Genomic DNA, 20,921 nt, shown 5'->3' with positions numbered 1-20,921 from the left:
ACAGCTCACATTTGGTTCACATTTGTTGGTCTGAACCATTTCTTTGTTTCTCCTTCTTGGGAGATGTGAATGTTTTACAATAATGCTCAACCAATGCTTTGTGTGTATCATTAAGAATTTATGTGAATCATTTAAGAACTAATTATCATATGTATTAAGATGGAGAATTATTCAAAATTGATGGCCTGTAGGCGATAAGTCTTTTTCATGGTCACCAAATCTATAATTTTAATTTCTTAAAAGCCCATAACTAATATTTTTAAAATTTGACCATCCCACAATTCCAAATATAAATATCTCTACTTTTCTTTTCCTCCTTATCTCATTTAATTTTACTTTTCTAATTTTTTTTTTGTCTTTTATGTTTTATATACTATATTAAGACTAATTATATTATTATTATTAAATATTAATAATGTTAAAATAGTATATTTATGATATTAGTATATATATATTATATTATTCATATTATTAATAAAAATAATATTATTATGATTATTACTAACATTATTATTCATATTATTAATATTAATATTGTTTTATTTTTATTTTTATTATTATGATGCCATCTCCTATAAACTACAATTTTTTTTTTTTAATTATTAAGGCTTGTAAGCTTTATTATTAAAATCATGCTTTTATTTATTTATTTTTCTTTTTTGCCTTTAATGCATTATATACTCCAATAAGACTAATTGTATTATTATTATTATTATATTATAGTCATTATTAATAATAACACATTCTTAATATTATTGTTAGAATATTAGTGTTATATTATTCATATTATTAGTAGAAATAATATTATTTTTATTAATATTATACCAATTGTAATGATTATTGTTAACATTATTATTCATATTTTTATTGTTAGTATAAACTGATCCTAAAAGACTTTTTTTTTTCTACTTCATAAGGTGTCATCTATTATAAACCAAATCAATTGTTGTTCAATGAGGTAGACTAAGCCTATAATGGCAATGGACTACCATCATTTGAGGCATCATTGCATCCCAATAATCCCAAACAACCCCTTCACCAACATGATGTGCTTGTGGTTCAATTCATGATCTTTGGGTCGGATACTAATTCTTGGATTAGGCATTGACTATCTCATCTAAAACTCAATTAATGTCCAATGAGGGTAAGCTAAGTCTTTTATGGTATTTGACCACCAATATCATTTGGGTGACCCATCTCGGGCTTAAGAACAACATCGTTTCTCCCCAATAGTTTTATTATAAAAATTATTTATACTTTTAATTCACAAAGTATAAAATGCTAATGCACCAATATTATACATTAATATAGAAGCCAATGTATAGGTATAACAAAAATATATTGATCTTACGACACTAACAAACCTTCTTCTTAGCTGAAAACCTTGTAAAGAATTATAAACATGATCAGTGACCTTGGAATCTATCCACCTTGAGTTGGTGAAATCCACTACCACTAAACAAAATTCAACAACAAGAAAATGATTTGTACCTTCCTTTTTCTTTAGGTATTTAGGGCACTCTTTTCTAAGTGATCCTTCTTACCACAAAGGAAACACTTACCCTTTCCTAACTATTTTCATTCCTAGACTTGGACTTTCCTAGGTGTTACCCTCTTTATTGTTCTTCTACTTCTTGTTAGAAGAACTTAAAGAACGTTTAACTACTATGTGAAGACCTTTCTCTAATATTTGAGAACCCCCTCAACCATTTGGAGTTCCTTCATCAAGTCTACCTAGTTTAACAATATCTTATTCATACCATAGTTGAGCTTAAACTACTTGAAGAAATCTGATAAGTCTCTAAAATAATGTTCTCACCATCAATTTTGGCTCCAAGGATCTTCATCTCATTAAAGAGTTTGATCATACAAACCATATGATTTCTAATGAGAGTTCCTTTTGTCATCTTAGTGTTCATAATAGTCCTAAGGGTAGTTTGTTTAGGTAGCCTACCCTTATCACCAAACATCTCTTATAAGTTAAAAAGAATATCATCAGTGGTGGCATAAGACATGTGCTACTATTGCAACACATTATCCAAAGACTTAAGTATGGTATACTTAGCCTTTTCATGCGCCTTATGCCTCCTTTGATGAGCTTCTCTATCCTCTTGCAAGGAAAATGAGTATATTTCTATGTCACCCACTTTAACTCTTTTAATGTGAGTACTATATCCAAATTTATTTTCTAGTCCACATAATTAGACACACTTAATTTATTTGATGAGAGAATGAGAATGATAGGATTGTGAGATAAATTTCATGTAACAATAAAATTGATATGCATTAATAAATTGCTAAGTTAGTAAGGATATAGTGCTCTTGAATTACTAAATTTATTCCATGCAAGATATCTTAGTATCATAAGAATCAAACCTACTTTAAGTAGATCATGATCTTATTACTAGGTAGAGACCTTCTTTAATAAATTTTTTTGCCTTATAATTGGAGAATTTCTAAGGCAAGATTAATATACATTTTTCATTTAGCCCTTAGACTATGGAAGTGAGACCATTTTAGGTGATTCTACCACTTTCCATCTTTAGGATTGGTCACTTGCACTATTAACACATATAGTTTAGTACTTAAAAAGAAATTCATATCCTTTGATTCATCAGCTTAACTCATCTTTAGGATGAGGATGGATTAAAATTAAGATAATTTTGATCTTAGAACCTATAGGCTTGCTAAGGGTCCTTTTTGCTCCATTTTTCTTTACAACTCTCAGAAGTTTTTTCTAAGGTCACTGGCTTCAAAATTTAGGCTTCTAAAAGTATTGGATTTTACTTGTGCTAGCTTAGATAGTGTTCCTGAAGATTTGGGAAATTTGTTGCATTTGAGGTATTTAAGCCTGAGAAAGACAAGAGTGAGGATGCTTTGAAGGTCCATAGGTAAACTACAAAACCTATAGACTTCAGATCTAAAATATTCCCTTGTGGAAGACCTTATTGAGATCAATAAACTTCAAAAGTTGCGCAATATGTTGATTTGAGTTGGGGTTATATTAGAGGAGTGCATGTAAAGGAGGGTATTGAGGTTTTGGATGACCTGCAGAAGCTAACTTCTGTGGACATTAACTCATGGGATTATGTATTACAAAAATTAAGAAAGCTTGTATTACAAAAATTTCTAAAGAAAATGGGCAGTCTTTATGTTCCTCCATTACTAACATGAAGCATCTTAAATATTTGTCTATTTGTTCATTGAGTGAATATGAGAGTTGGATTTACAATACATGTCTCATCCACCTTCATTTCTTTCAACTCTCTACTTGCATGGGTGTTTGGAGGAGTTGTTTAACTAGATTTCTAAACTTCAAAATTTAGTCGAAGTAGCCTTACTTGGTTCAAAATTAATGAGTAATCCAATGCAAGTTCTTGAAGCCTTACCTAGCTTGTAGAAGCCTTCCCTATCCCAAACCTCTATCGATGAGCAAATATGCTTTGTTGCAATGGTTTCAAAAACTTAAGAGGCTCAATCTCAATTATTGGATGGGATTGAAGAAGGTGAAAATAGAGGATGGAACATTGCCCCTATTGGAGAAGCTTATGATTGGGCTTTGTGATTACTACTCAAAACTTGCTATTTTGTAGCTTGTAATTAGCTCTTTTAAACACCCTTGAGTAGTAATTATTACCATTTAACTTAATTAACATGTTAGGGACCCTTGCAATCGTTTCTAACAATTGTGTTAAGTTTTGGTGCTTTTTGATAGCTATATGCTCACCAAAGCAATTTAAGAATGAGGGAGAGCTATGTATAGTTCATGGCAAAGCTTTTGAAGAGCTCAAATTTATGAAGAAACCAAGCTTTGGAGTCTCATAATCCTTTGCCTTAGTCGTTTAAAGTTTACAAGGAAAGAACAATGGAGAAGAAGAAAAACAGGGTAAGGAAAATAGGGGACACAGCTGCAGTCTTCCTTCGCATTTTTGGAGCACTTCCCGAAGTCCATTTTCTACATTCTATATACCATTTCAAAGCTCAGAAAGTCAAGAATTCAACGATTCAAACCATGTACGATTTGGAGCTGAAATGATGAAGATATGGCCTTCGGAAGACAACTGCATCAAGCTGAGGAACAATTTCGTACGATGAAAATCAAGGTGCGAATTCCTCAGTCCAAAGTGTGGGAATTTCGCACACCTCAGAACCAAGTGCGAAATTGGAACTCCAACGTGCGAAAATTGGATATTTTTGCCGACTCTTTTCTTCTAATATTTTTGTGTCTAAATTTCCATTTTCTCCTTGTATTCAGCCACTCATATATTTCCTTAGCTAGGAAGTATCGAAGGAAGGGTAAAATTACCTTCCTATATAAATTCTCCTGTAAACACTGAAAAAAACCACTCTCGGGGAGCTTTCTCCAGGAGACCAACTGATGTAAATTCTACACTTAGTGAAATACAGAGATTTCTTTTGCTTTCTTTTTCTCTCTACTATTTTCTATTTTCTTGGAAGCCAAACAGCCTCTGAGGATGTTTTCCCAGAGGATGAGAGGCTAAACGTATAGTTTCTTGGAGTGAAGGAAGCTAGGTGTAAAGTCCAGATTAAAAGGTGGAAAGTTTCCGTGCATTAAATTCAGGTAGTTGGAGTCCATAAATGGCTTCTAAATCCAAAGTTTTGCTTTAAATCCCTTAGAATAACTTTGACTGGCCAATACATGGTAAGCTTCAGGTCTCTGTGGATGCTTATTGCTAGATCCATATCAGTCCATTAGTTATCATGTACGAGCCATTGGAAAGTGATTCAAGGTGATAACCCATAGTGTCTTAAGCCATTAATGGACCTTGACTACCATCTCTATTGACTTTTTATGGATTAAATCTTCATTGTCAAACCTATACCGGTTCGGGAAATAACTATAGGTTAAATCCCCAATGCGAGGAGAAAAATCCGGAATTTTCCACTTTGCATTCTGAACTTGAACCTAGCAACCTTTAGCTCCGGGAGACTTTCTTTCTTCTATTTTTACTTAGTTCTATGTGAGTTTAGTTTTAATCACCACTTTCAAAACAATTTTATTTTCTTTTAAACTTCAAGTTTGTGTTAAAGGAAATCATCAGAATCAATTTCGAATTTAGAGTCTGTCACTGATAGAGTGAAAACCCATCCCTGAGTTCGACCCTAGAACTGCTATACTATAGTAGCTTTGCTACGCCAGTATAAGGTCATAGGATTTATAAATATTTTTGATTAAAAAACCGGCTGGGCACGAATCAAAATGGCACCGTTGCCGGGGACGGTGCCACAATACAGTGATGCAACTTTTTAGAGGCTACTTGTGAATTCATCACAAGTTTGGTGAATTCCTTTTTCATTAACTTCTTTTCCTTTCATTTAATTTTTGTTGGTTTATTTTCATTTTTTTTTTCTAACCTTAACTTTTTTCTAGGTTTCTTTTGTTTTTGTTGTTTTTGTTTTGTTTCAGGTATTGTAACTTGTGCATGCCCTATTGGATTAGGGACCAAGAGGGAAAATTAGTAAGGATTGAGAATCCTCAAGACACAGAGTTGGATATCTGTGTAAACATCATAGACCCTCCACCAGAGGATCAGAATTCTCAACAAGGTCAAGGGGGTAATCCCAATGCATATCTATCCATGAGGGATAGAATGCATCCACCAAGGATGAGTGCACTCTCATGCATCCTACCCCCTCTTGAGTAGTTGGTTATAAGGCCCCATATTGTGCCCCTCCTACCAAATTTCCATGGAATGGAGAGTGAGAATCCATATGCTCACATCAAGGAGTTTGAGGAGGTGTGTAATACCTTTAGAGAGGAAGGAGCTTCAATAAACTTGATGAGACTCAAGCTATTCCCTTTTACTTTGAAGGACAAGGCAAAAATATGGCTTAATTCTTTAAGGCCAAGGAGCATAAGGAATTGGGTTGATCTTCAGGCTGAATTTTTGAAAAAAATTTTCCCCACCCATAGGACCAATGGGTTGAAGAGACAAATCTCAAACTTTTCTGCAAAAGAAAATGAGAAGTTCCATGAGTGTTGGGAAAGGTATATGGAGGCCATCAATGCTTGTCCTCATCATGGTTTTGATACATGGCTCTTAGTGAGCTATTTTTATGATGGAATGTCTTCTTCCATGAAGCAAATTCTTGAAACCATGTGTGGGGGAGATTTTATGAGTAAGAATCTTGAAGAAGCCATGGACTTTTTAAGTTATGTGACTGAGGTGTCAAGAGGATGGGATGAGCCCAACTCAAGAGAGAAAGGAAAGTTTCCCTCTCAACAAACCCAAAATCCAAAGGCTGGAATGTACATGTTGAGTGAAGACGTGGACATGAAAGCTAAAGTGGCAACATTAGCAAGGAGGTTGGAAGAACTTGAGTTGAAAAAGATGCATGAAGTCCAAGCCATTTCCGATACCCAAGTCCATGTCATGCCTTGCACCATTTGCCAATCATGTGATCATGTGGTAGATGAGTGCCCAACCATGCCAGCAGTGAGAGAAATGTTAGGTGATCAAGTTAATGTTGTGGGGCAATTTAGGCCCAACAACAGTGCATCCTATGGTAACACCTATAATTCAAGCTGGAGAAACCACCCAAATTTTTCTTGGAAACCAAGGCCACCTCCATACCAACCACAAGGCCAAACCCAAGCACCTCAACAACCATCTTCAGTGGAGCAAGCCATTGTGAACCTAAGTAAAGTCATGGGTGACTTTGTGGGTGAACAAAAGGCAATCAACTCCCAATTGCATCAAAAGATTGAAAACGTTGAGAGTTCTCAAATTAAGAGAATGGAGGGAATGCAAAATGATCTATCTCAGAAGATAGATAATATTCAGTACTCCATCTCTAGACTTACCAACCTCAACACAATGAATGAGAAGGGAAAGTTTCCCTCTCAACCAAGTCAAAATCCCAAGGGTGTTCATGAAGTTGAAACCCAAGATGATGAGTCTTCAAATTTGAGAGAGGTCAAAGCTGTAATCACTTTGAGGAGTGGGAAGGAGGTTGATCAACCCTTGCCTAACGTGGGGCATGATGAAGAACTCGTGTCAAAGAGACCCTTGATTAAAGAGAGCAATAGCCAAGAAGAGAAGAGTGGGAAGAAAAGTGCATCCAAATCAAGCATTGAAGAAGAACCAAGGATAGTGACTAAGGAGGATATGATGAAAAAACATATGCCTCCCCCTTTTCCTCAAGCTTTACATGGAAAGAAAGAAATCAAGAATTCATAAGAAATTCTTGAGGTTCTGAGACAAGTGAAGGTGAATATACCCTTACTTGATATGATCAAGCAAGTCCCCACATATGCAAAGTTTCTAAAGGACTTGTGCACAGTCAAGAGAGGGTTACAGGTGACAAAGAATGCATTCCTCACTGAGCAAGTGAGTGCTATCATTCATAGTAAGTCCCCAGTTAAGTATAAAGATCCGGGATGTCCCACCATATCAGTCAACATTGGAGGGACACATGTGGAAAAAGCTTTACTAGACTTGGGAGCAAGTGTGAATTTGCTCCCATACTCTGTGTATAAGCAACTGGGACTTAGAGGATTGAAGCCCACAACCATGACCCTCTCCTTAGCTGATAGGTCGGTCAAAATCCCAAGAGGGGTGATAGAGGATGTTCTAGTTCAAGTGGACAAATTCTACTATCCTGTGGATTTTGTGGTACTTGACATTGATTCCACTGTTAAGGAAGAAAATTATGTGCCAATCATCCTAGGGAGGCCTTTCCTAGCTACCTCCAATGCTATCATTAATTGTAGGAATGGGGTGATGCAGCTCACATTTGGAAACATGACATTGGAATTAAACATATTCCACCTATGTAAGAGGCATCTTCACCCTGAAGAGGAGGAAGGATTTGAGGAGGTGTGTTTGATCAACACTTTGGTTGAAGAGCACTGTGACAAGAATTTAGAAGAGAGCTTGAATGAAAGCCTTGAAGTGCTTGAAGAAGGGTTACCTGAACCCTCTGATGTTCTAGCCATCATGTCTCCTTGGAGGAGACGGGAAGAGATCTTACCCTTGTTCAATGAGGAGGACTCACAAGGAGCAACTATGGAGGACCCTCCAAAGCTAGTTTTGAAGCCACTTCCTGTTGATTTAAATGCAAACTTCATATGGGATCCGGGCAAGCTAAATCCGGATCCAATTTTTTTATGGACTTAGTCTTTCTAAAGACTAGCTAGTCCATATCTTTTTGTTTTATTTTAAAACTTGTTTTAATTTTGATTTCTCGCTTTAATTTTATTTTGGTTTGATTTAACTTAAGTTTTTTTGATGATCATGCTATGGGGGCTGTTTTGGGACAAAGAGTCTTGCTTTATGACTCTAAACTTCATCTCTTTCCAGGAAAATTGAAATCCAGGTGGACGAGTCCTTTCATAATTCATAAAGTACATCCCAACGGAGTGGTGGAAGTATTCAATCCCACAGGCAATCAAACCTTCAAAGTCAATGCCCATCGTCTCAAGCCATTCATAGAGCCTTACAGTATAGACAAGCAGGAGATCAACCTCCTTGAACCACAGCAACTCTGAGGGAAAGCAGGGTCTCATGGACTATATAAGTCCATGAATTTTTTGTTTTAGTTTTATAGTTATATCATTATTTTTATTTCTTTTGATTATAATTCATGCTCAAACTTAGTTTATTTTGTCTTAATTCAAGTCAATTTTGATGTTAAATTTCAGAAAAAAATCAAGAAAAATGAGGAGAACTCTTCAAAAGCAAGACAGGGGAGCAAAACCAAGGAAACAGAGCATTGCATTTCAAGGTGCGAAATTTTCGCACGATGGAAATCAAGGTGCGAATTCCTCAGTCAAAGGGGTGCAATTTTCGCACACCTCAGAAACAAGGTGCGAAATTTAATTCAAGGTGCGAAATCCCCTGTTCAAAGTGCGAATTCCCTAAATGCCATTTTCGCACACCACTGTTCAAGGTTCGGAAATTTTCGCACCGTGCAAAATCCCCTCCTGGCACACGAGTGCCATTTTCGCACACCTCAAGCCAATTTTCGCACCGTGCGAAACAAGGTGCGAAATTTTCGCACAGTGCAAATTTGAGTGCGAAATTGATTCCAAGGTGCGAATTCCTCAGTCCAAGGGGTGGGATTTTCGCACACCCAAATTCAAGGTGCGAAATTTTAAGTCCAAGGTGCGAAAATTTCGCACGGTAAAATTTTAAGCTCCAAAAATTTTAAACTGACTTTTAAATTAAAATTTTACCCCCGAAATTGTGCCTAACGTCCAAAAACGACTTTTCGGTTGCCTTGGAAATTTTTAAACATCAAAACCCCCCCAAACCCCATTCCTATATAAACCCTTGAAGCCCAGAAACTCAAAAGACTCCTCCGCGCACTAGCTGAGAAGCCTCTGGAATCCCGAACAGCCACCTCCCTTCATTTCGGCCATGCCAAAGACTAGAGGAGGCCTTTCCGCCTCCCCATCATCACCGACGCCTCGGCCACAGCAATCCACCATGGGAGGCGCCGCTTCGCCACCTGTTCAGGACCCGGCCATTCCCCCATCTGAGGGGGGAACCCCTTCTCAGCGCCGATACCACACCAGGAGGCCGCCCACTGAACCTGTGCCACCTGTCGACCAAGCTAAGAGGCCAGCTTCTCGGCCCCTTGCAAAGAGAACCAAGTGATTCGATGCCCAGCCGAGTCTTTTAATCAAAAACATTTATAAAACCTATGACCTTATACTGGCGTAGCAAAGCTACTATAGTATAGCAGTTCTAGGGTCGAACTCAGGGATGGGTTTTCACTCTATCAGTGACAGACTCTAAATTAGAAATTGATTCTGATGATTTCCTTTAGCACAAACTTGAAATTTAAAAGAAAATAAAATTGTTTTGAAAGTGGTGATTTAAACTAAACTCACATAGAACTAAGTAAAAAGTGGAAGAAAGAAAGTCTCCAGGAGCTAAAGGTTGCTAGGTTCAAGTTCCAGATGCAAAGTGGAAAATTCCGGATTTTTCTCCTCGCATTGGGGATTTAACCTATAGTTATTTCCCGAACCGGTATAGGTTTGACAATGAAGTTTTAATCCATAAAAAGTCACTAGAGATGGTAGTCAAGGTCCATTAATGGCTTAAGACACTATGGGCTATCACCTTGAATCACTTTCCAATGGCTCGTACATGATAACTAATGGACTGATATGGATCTAGCAATAAGCATCCACAGAGACCTTAAGCTTACCATGTATTGGCCAGTCAAAGTGATTCTAAGGGATTTAAGGCAAAACCTTGGCTTTATAAACCATTTATGGACTCCAACTACCTGAATTTAATGCACGGAAACTTTCCATGTTTTAATCTGGACTTTTCACCTAGCTTCCTTTACTCCAAGAAACTAAATGTTTAGCCTCTCATCCTCTGGGAAAACATCCTCAGAGGGTGTTTCGCTTGCAAGAAAATAGAAAATAGAAGAGAGAAAAAAAAAAGCAAAAGAGATCTCTGTATTTCACTAAGTAACAAATTTACATAAGTTGGTCTCCTGGAGAAAGCTCCCCGAAAAGATTATTTTTCAGTGATTACAAGAGAATTTATATAGGAAGGTAATTTTACCCTTCCTTGGATACTTCCTAGCTAAGGAATTACATGAGTGGCTGAATACAAGGAGAAAATGGAAATTTAAACACAAAAATATCAGAAGAAAAAGAGTCGGCAAAAATATCCAATTTTCGCACGTTGCAGTTCCAATTTCGCACATTGGTTTCAGGTGTGCGAAATTCCCACACTTTGGACTGTGGAATTCGCACCTTGATTTCCATCATGCGAAATTGTCCCTCAGTTTGATGCAGTTGTCTTCCGAAGGCCCTATATTCCTCATTTCAGCTCCAAATCGTACATGGTTTGAATCGTTGGATTCTTGACTTTCTGAGCTTTGAAATGGTATATAGAACGTAAAAAATGGACTTCGGTAAGTGCTCCAAAAGTGCAATGAAAGACTGCAGCTGTATCCCTTGTTTTCATCACCCTGTTTTCCTCTTCTCCATTGTTCTCTCCTTGCATACTTTAAACTACTAAGGCAAAGGATTATGAGGCTCCAAAGCTTGGTTTCTTCATAAATTTAAGCTTTCCAAAAGCTTTGCCATGAACCATATATAGCTCTCCCTCATTCATAAATTGCTTTGGTGAGCATAAAGCTATCAAAAAGCACCAAAACTTAACACAATTGTTAGAAACGATTGCAAGGGTCCCTAACATGTTAATTGAGTTAAAAGGTAATAATTACTACTCAAGGGTGTTTAAAAGAGATAATTACAAGCTACTAAATAGCATGTTTTGAGTAGTAATCACTCCCCCCAACCGACATATTGCTAGTCCCTTAGCAATTAAGGAGAGAAAAACTAAGCAAATGTAATAATATACGTAAAAGAAGTCATGCAAATCATTCCAAAAAATAATTGAGTGGCATGACTGATATCAAAACACATCTCACATGGTGAACTAAAGATATGAAGATTCAAAATGCAATAGGAGTTGTCAAAGCTAAAACTTAAACAAAAAGTACAAAGAGTGGAGATTATGCAATTAAGTATCAAAAGAATCTCTACTCTCAAGGTTCCAAATCAAACTCTTCCATAATAAGCTAAGTGTTAATGAGATTAGCTTCCGGATATAGTATGTACAACTATCCTCTCTTCCCAACTTAAGCTTTTCTCAAACATTGGCAAAATTATCCAACTCTTAATAGGTTAGGAACGCACCTTCTTATTCACAATTCTTTTTACTCACTAATCTTAACCAATTCACCTATGTAGCAAGCAGAGGATCGATGACTCCCAACCAATCAAGGTTTAGGGCATCGGGTTTTAAAGGCTTTCGCCACCCCTTCGGATCATGCTTAGGTTTCAAGGAAAGAATAGAAGCTTATTCTCTTTTTTTTTTTTTTTTTTCAAAGACTCATTGGTCTTTATGAGGTGTCCCAACACTATTAAAGAGAGGTTATGTAATGAACCAAGTCAAAATTTTCCTAAGCTTAGAAGGTGGGAAAGTTTTACATCATATATCCGGGATCTAATGTGCATAGTGTGTGTAAAGCTTGAAATGGAAGAAATAAGTTTGAAATCAAAGAGGGCTTCAATAGATTATTAACTTTGAAAACATAAAACAAACTCTAAGACTTAAATAATTAAGTTAAAACTCGACTTATCCTATTTTATTTTTGAGAAATTATCTTTAACAACCATAGAGAATGATTCAAAAAACTTTTAAAAATTTTAAATTTTAAGCAAAAATCAACTAAAAAACCAAAATAACTTAGTATTAACAACAAAACTTCCTTTCTCAACTCTCCCCCCAACCAAGTTGAACATTGTCCCTAATGTTTCAAAAACGATTGAAAATAAAGGGAGGAAGTGGTACCTCCTGAGTGAGACAAAGTCTGAGTGTATAGGAGGTATGGAATATCTTAAACCACATGTTCCAAAGAGAAAAGAGTAATGAGAAAAGGGAATATAATAAAAAAGGATATATATATATATATATTACTTGGAAAAGAAATATACAATGTATGATTTCAAGTAATACTTCCAATCCCAGTTTATAAAACATGCAAAAGATGGGATTTACAAGTCTAACATAAAAAACAAGTAAAACAAAAAGATAAAAAACAAGTAAAACAAAAAGATAAAAAGATCAGATAGTAGTGGGATCATGTGATGGCTCTGCTCTGATCTCCTCCTCTAGTATGGGCTGCTCAACTGGTAAGCTCTCCTTATCTGGCACTAGAGGCTCGGATGGTGCAGACCTATCATGCCCAAAAGGTGTCTGCATACTCAAATGCTGCTGAATCTGATGAAGGATCATGGTATGCTGGGCCTGAGTAGCAATGATCTGATCCTGGTGTGCCCGAATAGTGGCCATCTGGTGGATAATAGAATCCTGAGCAGTGCTCAGTGTCCGCAATGAACGCTCTAAGCCTCTGAATTCCGTAAGAGAAACGGTGACAGTGGGCTCAGATGAAGGAGGAGGTGCTGGGGTAGCTGGCATGACTGGTGGAGCACCCGAAGTGATAGGAGAAATAGGATGTATAGGCTCAAGAATATGCTCTGAGGGGTGTGCTGCAGGGGCAGGAGGTGTGGTCTCTGTGAGAATCTCATCCTGCTGGGCCTGAGGCATCTGCTCATCTTGGGGTAGCTCTGGAGGTGCAGGCACAGCTGGGGCTCCCTGGGGTGCAAAGTAGGCTACCAAGTGATGCCATTTGTCGAGAAAGAAGTCCTCTCGGCAATGGCGGCGCCTCTCAAGACGGGGCTGTTCAGGATAGCCCAGGTGCTCTAAAATCTGGCAGAGGAGCCTCGGAAATAGTAATGGGATGCCATCGACCCTTTGAAGCTTCTTCTGATGGACTTTCTCTTCAAAATGAAGAAGAGAAGTCATAATCAAATGATAAGGGCCGAAGAAATAGCCCTCAGAAATCCTAAATAATGCCTCAAGAATAGCTCATCTCCTCTGAACCTTGTGCTGAAGTGGGAAGATGTTGGCACGCAGGAGGACATCAATAAAGAGCATCCCAGATGGAAACTCTCTCCTAGTCAACACTGAGGCTGTAGAAGTCCCCCTGGACAAAATACGGACCATGTCGCTCTGAGAGAATGAGGACCACTCCCTGAAATCTGCCTGAATCACAGGCTCATAAGGTATACGGAGGACCTCAGCAATGTGACGAGCTCCAATGGCACCTTGGCGTCCGTCTATGGTAAATTGGATGAGAGTAGGATTGCGGAGGCCTCGAGTAGTCATAGATTGATAAAAATCTAGAACTACTCTGGGATAGTAGAATTGCCTAGGAGTGAGAAGATCCTCCATGTGATACCTCTGCAGCAGTCGGAATGAATCTCTGAGCTCTGGCTGCTGTCTGAGGGCCTCTATATCAAAGTAGGTCTTGGAGTGGAAGGATCGATCTCTGCAATCCAGGTTGCCCTCTATCGGTGGTCCAGCTATCATGGGACGCCTGATAACGGTCTCGGGAGGAATCCCCACAGGAATCCGAGGTTCCTCTGTAGGCGGCTCTGCCTGAGGCGCATGGGATGGCTCTCCAGGACCCGAGAACTTGGTTCTCTTCGCAGGGGGTCGAGAAGCAGGTCTTGTGGCTTGATCTGCTGGTTGCACAGGGTGCGTGGGTGGCCTGCTGGTGGGGTATCGGCGCTGAAAAGGGGCTCCCCCCTCAAATAGGGGAATAGCCGGGACCTGAACAGGGGGCAAAGCTGCGGCTCCCATGGCAGCTTGATGTGGTCGCGGTGTCGGTGAGGATGGGGAGGCGGAAAGGCCTCCTCTGGTCTTTGCCATGGCCGAAATGAAGGGTGGCTGTTCGGGATTTCAGAGGCTTCTCAGCTGGTGCGCGTGGTAGACTGTTGAGTTCCTGGGCTTCAAGGGCTTATATAGGAATGGGGTGTGGGGGGGTTTTATGTTTAAAAATTTTCCAAGGCAACCGAAAAGTCGTTTTTAGACGTTAGGCACAATTTCAGGGGTAAAATTTTAATTTAAAAGTCAGTTTAAAATTTTTAAAGCTGAAAATTTTACCGTGCGAAATTTTCGCACCTTGGACTGGAAATTTCGCACCTTGGATTTAGGTGTGCGAAAATGGCCCCCTTTGGACAGTGGAATTCGCACCTTGAAATGAGGTGTGCGAAATTTTCGCACCTTGTTTCGCACGGTGCGAAAATTGGCCTGAGGTGTGCGAAAATGGCACTCGTGTGCTAGGAGGGGATTTCGCATAGTGCGAAAATTTTCGCACCTTGAACAGTGGTGTGCGAAAATGGCTTTTAGGGAATTTCGCACCTTGAAATCAGTTTTCGCACCTTGAGATAAATTTCGCACCTTGTTTTTGGGGTGTGCGAAAATGGCTCCCTTTGGACCAAGGATTTCGCACCTTGAAATAAGGTGTGCGAAATTTTCGCACCTTGAAATCAGGTGCTCTGTTTCCTTGGTTTTGCTCCCCTGTTTTGCTTTTGAAGAGCTCTCCACATTTTTCTTGATTTTTTTTTTTAAATTTATCATCAAAATTGACTTAAATTAAGACAAAATAAACTAAGCTTGAGCAAGAATTAAAATCAAAAGAAATAAAAATAATGATATAACTATAAAACTATAACAAAAAATTCATGGACTTATTTAGCCCATGATACCCTGTTTTCACTCAGAGTTGTGGTGGTTCAAGGAGGTTGATCTCCTCCTTGTCTGTACTGTAAGGCTCTATGAATGGCTTGAGATGATGGCCATTTACTTTGAAGGTTTGATTGCCTGTGGAATTGAATACTTCCACCACTCCGTTGGGATGCACTTCATGAATTATGAAAGGACTCGTCCACCTAGATTTCAATTTTCCTAGAAAGAGATGAAGTTTAGAATCATAAAGCAAAACTCTTTGTCCCTTGATAAAATTCTCTTGATTTACCAATTGATCATGCCATTTTTTTAATCTTGCTTTTGCAATTTTTGAATTGAGGTATGCGTCATTCCTCATTTCCTCCAATTCATTCAAATCCAAACATCTCTTTAATCCGGCTCTTGTCAAATCCATGTTGAGCTTTTTGATTGCCCACCATGCTTTATACTCAATCTCCACTGGAAGATGACACGCTTTGCCATAAACAAGGCGATAGGGAGACATTCCTAGAATGGTCTTGTAAGCGGTCCTATAAGCCCATAAGGAATCCAGGAGCTTGATAGACCAATCCTTCCTATTCACATTGACCACCTTCATCAATATATTCTTGATCTCACGGTTGGCTAACTCAACTTGGCCACTTGTTTGAGGGTGATAAGGTGTAGCTACCTTGTGCTTAACCCCATACTTGGCTAGAAGAGTCTCAAAAGGTTTATTGCAAAAGTGGGTTCCCCCATCACTTATAATGGCCTTTGGCACTCCAAATCTTGCAAAGATATTGTCCTTGAGGAATTTAAGAACCACATTATGATCATTACTCCTACATGGGATTGCTTCTACCCACTTGGAGACATAATCCACTCCCACCAAAATGTAGGAATGCCCAAACGACATTGGAAATGGTCCCATAAAGTCTATCCCCCAAACATCAAAGATATCCACTATTAAGATGGGGTTCAAGGGCATCATATTTCGGCGTGTTAGCTTACCAAGCCTTTGACACCGATCACATCCCTTGCACATAGAGTGGGCATCCTTGAAAAAAGAGGGCCACCAGAAGCCTGATTGGATCACTTTCATGGCTGTTTTCTGGGAGGCAAAATGACCTCCACATGCGCTATCATGGCAATGGGAAAGAATTCCCGATTGCTCTTGCTCAGGAACACATTTCCTTATGATTTGATCCGCACAATATTTAAAAAGAAAAGGCTTCTCCCAATAATAGGCATGGATCTTAGCAAAGAAATGCCTCTTATCTTGGGCACTCCACTCAGTTGGCACTTCTCCAGTAACTAAAAAGTTTGCAATGTGAGAATACCATGGAGCTACATCTACTAACATGAGAGACTCCTCAGGGAAGTCATCATTGATAGGCAGACCATGTGAGTCATGTGCTATCACAAGTCTGGACAAGTGATCAGCTACCACATTTTCTACCCCCTTTTTATCCTGGATTTGGAGATTGAATTCTTGGAGCAAAAGAATCCATCTTATCAATCTTGCCTTGGCATCTTGCTTGGTTAGCAAGTACTTCAAAGCAGAATGGTCAATGAACACCACTATAGAGGACCCTACCAAATAAGCACGAAACTTATCCAAGGCAAAAACTACTGCCAACAACTCCTTCTCAGTAGTTGTGTAGTTTCTTTGAGCCTCATTCAATGTTTTGCTTACATAATAAATCACATAGGGCTTTCCATCTTCTCTTTGCCCTAAAACAGCCCCCATAGCAAGATCACTTGAATCACACATTACCTCAAAAGGTAATTTCCAATTTGGGGCTCTGACTATTGGTGCAGTTGTGAGGAATTGTTTCAATTCCTCAAAACTCCTCTGACACTTCTCATCCCACACAAACTTGGCATCCTTTACCAAGAGCTCACACAGAGGTTTTGAGATTTTTGAGAAATCCTTAATGAACCTCCTATAGAACCCGACATGTCCAAGGAATTGCCTAATTCCTTTTACATTTGTGGGAGGTGGCAACTTAACAATTAGCTCCACCTTTGCTTTATCTACCTCAATGCCATTTTTGGAGATGATATGTCCTAAGACAATTCCTTTTTGTACCATAAAATGGCACTTCTCCCAATTTAGCACTAGGTCTTTCTCAATACATCTATGGAGAACAGCTTCTAAATGCAATAAACACTCCTCATAAGAACTTCCATATACAGTGATGTCATCCATGAAAACTTCCATGATGCGTTCCACCATATCACTGAAGATGCTTAGCATACATCTTTGGAAAGTTGCAGGAGCATTACATAGACCAAAGGGCATTCTCCTATAAGCAAAGGTACCAAAGGGGCAAGTGAAGGTTGTCTTTTCTTGATCTTCCAAATCAATTTCTAGTTGGAAGTACCCTGAATAACCATCTAGAAAACAATAGAAAGGATGTCCTGAGACTCTCTCAAGGACTTGGTCCATGAAAGGCAATGGAAAATGGTCCTTCCTAGTTACTGAATTCAACCTCCTATAGTCTATACACACCCTCCATCCTGAGGTAGGACGTGTAGAGACTTCCTCCCCTTTCTCATTCTGGACCACAGTGATTCCAGATTTCTTTGCGACTACTTGGGTGGGACTCACCCACAAGCTGTCTGAAATGGGATATATGATCCCAGCTTGAAGTAGCTTCAAAACTTCATTCCTCACCACTTCTTGCATGTGAGGATTCAGTCTCCTTTGGGGTTGCCTCACTGGTTTTGCATCTTCCTCCATATAAATATGGTGGGTGCACACCAAATGGCTAATCCCTTTCAGATCATAAATTTGCCATCCAATGGCTTTCTTACATTTTCTGAGGACTCCTAAAAGACTATCCTCTTGATCACTAGTGAGGGTTGAGGAAACTACCACTGGACATTTCTCATCATCCTCCAAGTATGCATACTTCAGACCCACAGGAAGTGGCTTTAAAATAAGCTTTTGAGGGTCCTCCACAGGAACTCCTTGTGAGTCTTCCTGGTTGAACAGTGGTAAGATCTCTTCCCGTCTCCTCCAAGGAGACATAATGGCTAGCACATCAGAGGGTTCAGGGAACCCATCTTCAAGCACTTCCAGGTTTTCATTCAAGCTCTCCTCTAAACTCTTGTCACAGTGCTCTTCAACCAAAGTGTTGATCAAGCATACCTCCTCAAATCCTTCCTCCTCTTCAGGGTGAAGATGTCTCTTACATAGGTGGAATATGTTTAATTCCAATGTCATGTTTCCAAATGTGAGCTGCATCACCCCATTCCTACAATTAATGATAGCATTAGAGGTAGCTAGGAAAGGTCTCCCTAGGATGATTGGCACATAATTCTCTTCCTTGACAATGGAATCAGTGTCAAGGACCACAAAATCCACAGGATAGTAGAATTTGTCCACTTGAACTAGAATTTGTCCACAGGATAGGAGGTGTGGTCTCTGTGAGAATCTCATCCTGCTGGGCCTGAGGCATCTGCTCATCTTGGGGTAGCTCTGGAGGTGCAGGCACAGCTGGGGCTCCCTGGGGTGCAAAGTAGGCTACCAAGTGATGCCATTTGTCGAGAGAGAAGTCCTCTCGGCAATGGCGGCGCCTCTCAAGACGGGGCTGTTCAGGATAGCCTAGGTGCTCTAAAATCTGGCAGAGGAGCCTCGAAAATAGTAATGGGATGCTATCTGCCCTTTGAAGCTTCTTCTGATGGACTTTCTCTTCAAAATGAAGAAGAGAAGTCATAATCAAATGATGAGGGCCGAAGAAATAGCCCTCAGAAATCCTAAATAATGCCTCAAGAATAGCTCCTCTCCTCTGAACCTTGTGCTGAAGTGGGAAGATGTTGGCACGCAGGAGGACATCAATAAGGAGCATCCCAGATGGAAGCTCTCTCCTAGTCAACACTGAGGCTGTAGAAGTCCCCCTGGACAAAATACGGACCATGTCGCTCTGAGAGAATGAGGACCACTCCTTGAAATCTGCCTGAATCACAGGCTCATAAGGTATACGGAGGGCCTCAGCAATGTGGCGAGCTCCAATGGCACCCTGGCGTCCGTCTATGGCAAATTGGATGAGAGTAGGATTGCGGAGGCCTCGAGTAGTCATAGATTGATAAAAATCTAGAACTACTCTGGGATAATAGAATTGCCTAGGAGTGAGAAGATCCTCCATGTGATACCTCTGCAGCAGTCGGAATGAATCTCTGAGCTCTGGCTGCTGTCTGAGGGCCTCTATATCAAAGTAGGTCTTGGAGTGGAAGGATCGATCTCTGCAATCCAGGTTGCCCTCTATCGGTGGTGCAGCTATCATGGGATGCCTGATAACGGTCTCGGGAGGAATCCCCACAGGAATCCGAGGTTCCTCTGTAGGCGGCTCTGCCTGAGGCGCATGGGATGGCTCTCCAGGACCCGAGAACTTGGTTCTCTTCGCAGGGGGTCGAGAAGCAGGTCTTGTGGCTTGATCTGCTGGTTGCACAGGGTGCGTGGGTGGCCTCCTGGTGGGGTATCGGCGCTGAGAAGGGGTTCCCCCCTCAAATGGGGTAATAGCCGGGGCCTGAACAGGGGGCGAAGCTACGGTTCCCATGGCAGCTTGATGTGGTCGCGGTGTCGGTGAGGATGGGGAGGCGGAAAGGCCTCCTCTGGTCTTTGCCATGGCCGAAATGAAGGGAGGTGGCTGTTCGGGATTTTAGAGGCTTCTCAGCTGGTGCGCGGGGTAGACTGTTGAGTTCCTGGGCTTCAAGGGCTTATATAGGAATGGGGTTTGGGGGGGGGGGGGGGGGGGGGGGGTTTATGTTTAAAAATTTTCCAAGGCAACCGAAAAGTCGTTTTTAGACGTTAGGCACAATTTCGGGGGTAAAATTTTAATTTAAAAGTCAGTTTAAAATTTTTAGAGCTGAAAATATTACCGTGCGAAATTTTCGCACCTTGGACTGGAAATTTCGCACCTTGGATTTAGGTGTGCGAAAATGGCCCCCTTTGGACAGTGGAATTCGCACCTTGAAATGAGGTGTGCGAAATTTTCGCACCTTGAAATCAGGTGTGCGAAATTTTCGCACCTTGTTTCGCACGGTGCGAAAATTGGCATGAGGTGTGCGAAAATGGCACTCGTGTGCCAGGAGGGGATTTCGCATAGTGCGAAAATTTTCGCACCTTGAACAGTGGTGTGCGAAAATGGCTTTTAGGGAATTTCGCACCTTGAAATCAGTTTTCGCACCTTGAGATAAATTTCGCACCTTGTTTTTGGGGTGTGCGAAAATGGCTCCCTTTGGACCGAGGATTTCGCACCTTGAAATAAGGTGTGCGAAATTTTCGCACCTTGAAATCAGGTGTGCGAAATTCTCGCATCTTGAAATCCAGTGCTCTGTTTCCTTGGTTTTGCTCCCCTGTTTTGCTTTTGAAGAGCTCTCCACATTTTTCTTGATTTTTTTCTGAAATTTATCATCAAAATTGACTTAAATTAAGACAAAATAAACTAAGCTTGAGCAAGAATTAAAATCAAAAGAAATAAAAATAATGATATAACTATAAAACTATAACAAAAAATTCATGGACTTATTTAGCCCATGATACCCTGCTTTCACTCAGAGTTGTGGTGGTTCAAGGAGGTTGATCTCCTCATTGTCTGTACTGTAAGGCGCTATGAATGGCTTGAGACGATGGCCATTTACTTTGAAGGTTTGATTGCCTGTGGGATTGAATACTTCCACCACTCCGTTGGGATGCACTTCATGAATTATGAAAGGACCCGTCCACCTGGATTTCAATTTTCCTGGAAAGAGATGAAGTTTAGAATCATAAAGCAAAACTCTTTGTCCCTTGATCAAATTCTTTTGATTTACCAATTGATCATGCCATTTTTTTAATCTTGC

General features: G+C 39.9%; 2 protein-coding genes across 2 annotated transcripts; both read right to left on the bottom strand.

Moving 5' to 3' along the window:
* Positions 1-12,623: 12,623 nt before the first annotated feature.
* On the bottom strand, positions 12,624-14,273 carry LOC104879869 (extensin-like). The gene is made up of 2 exons (XM_010654275.1): positions 13,851-14,273; positions 12,624-12,779 (listed from the first exon to the last, which is right to left on the bottom strand). Exons 1-2 carry the CDS (start codon positions 14,271-14,273, stop codon positions 12,624-12,626), a joined length of 579 nt encoding a protein of 192 aa, XP_010652577.1.
* A 4,151-nt stretch (positions 14,274-18,424) lies between these two features.
* Positions 18,425-19,705, bottom strand: LOC109122883 (proline-rich extensin-like protein EPR1). Its single transcript, XM_019220991.2, has 2 exons — positions 19,339-19,705; positions 18,425-18,558 (listed from the first exon to the last, which is right to left on the bottom strand). Exons 1-2 carry the CDS (start codon positions 19,703-19,705, stop codon positions 18,425-18,427), a joined length of 501 nt encoding a protein of 166 aa, XP_019076536.2.
* Positions 19,706-20,921: the final 1,216 nt, after the last annotated feature.

The sequence above is a fragment of the Vitis vinifera genome, chromosome 7, assembly GCF_030704535.1.
Source record: "Vitis vinifera cultivar Pinot Noir 40024 chromosome 7, ASM3070453v1".
NCBI lineage: Eukaryota > Viridiplantae > Streptophyta > Magnoliopsida > Vitales > Vitaceae > Vitis > Vitis vinifera.
Note: the sequence above shows the minus strand (reverse complement) of the source record. Positions and strands in the feature narration are given on the sequence as shown.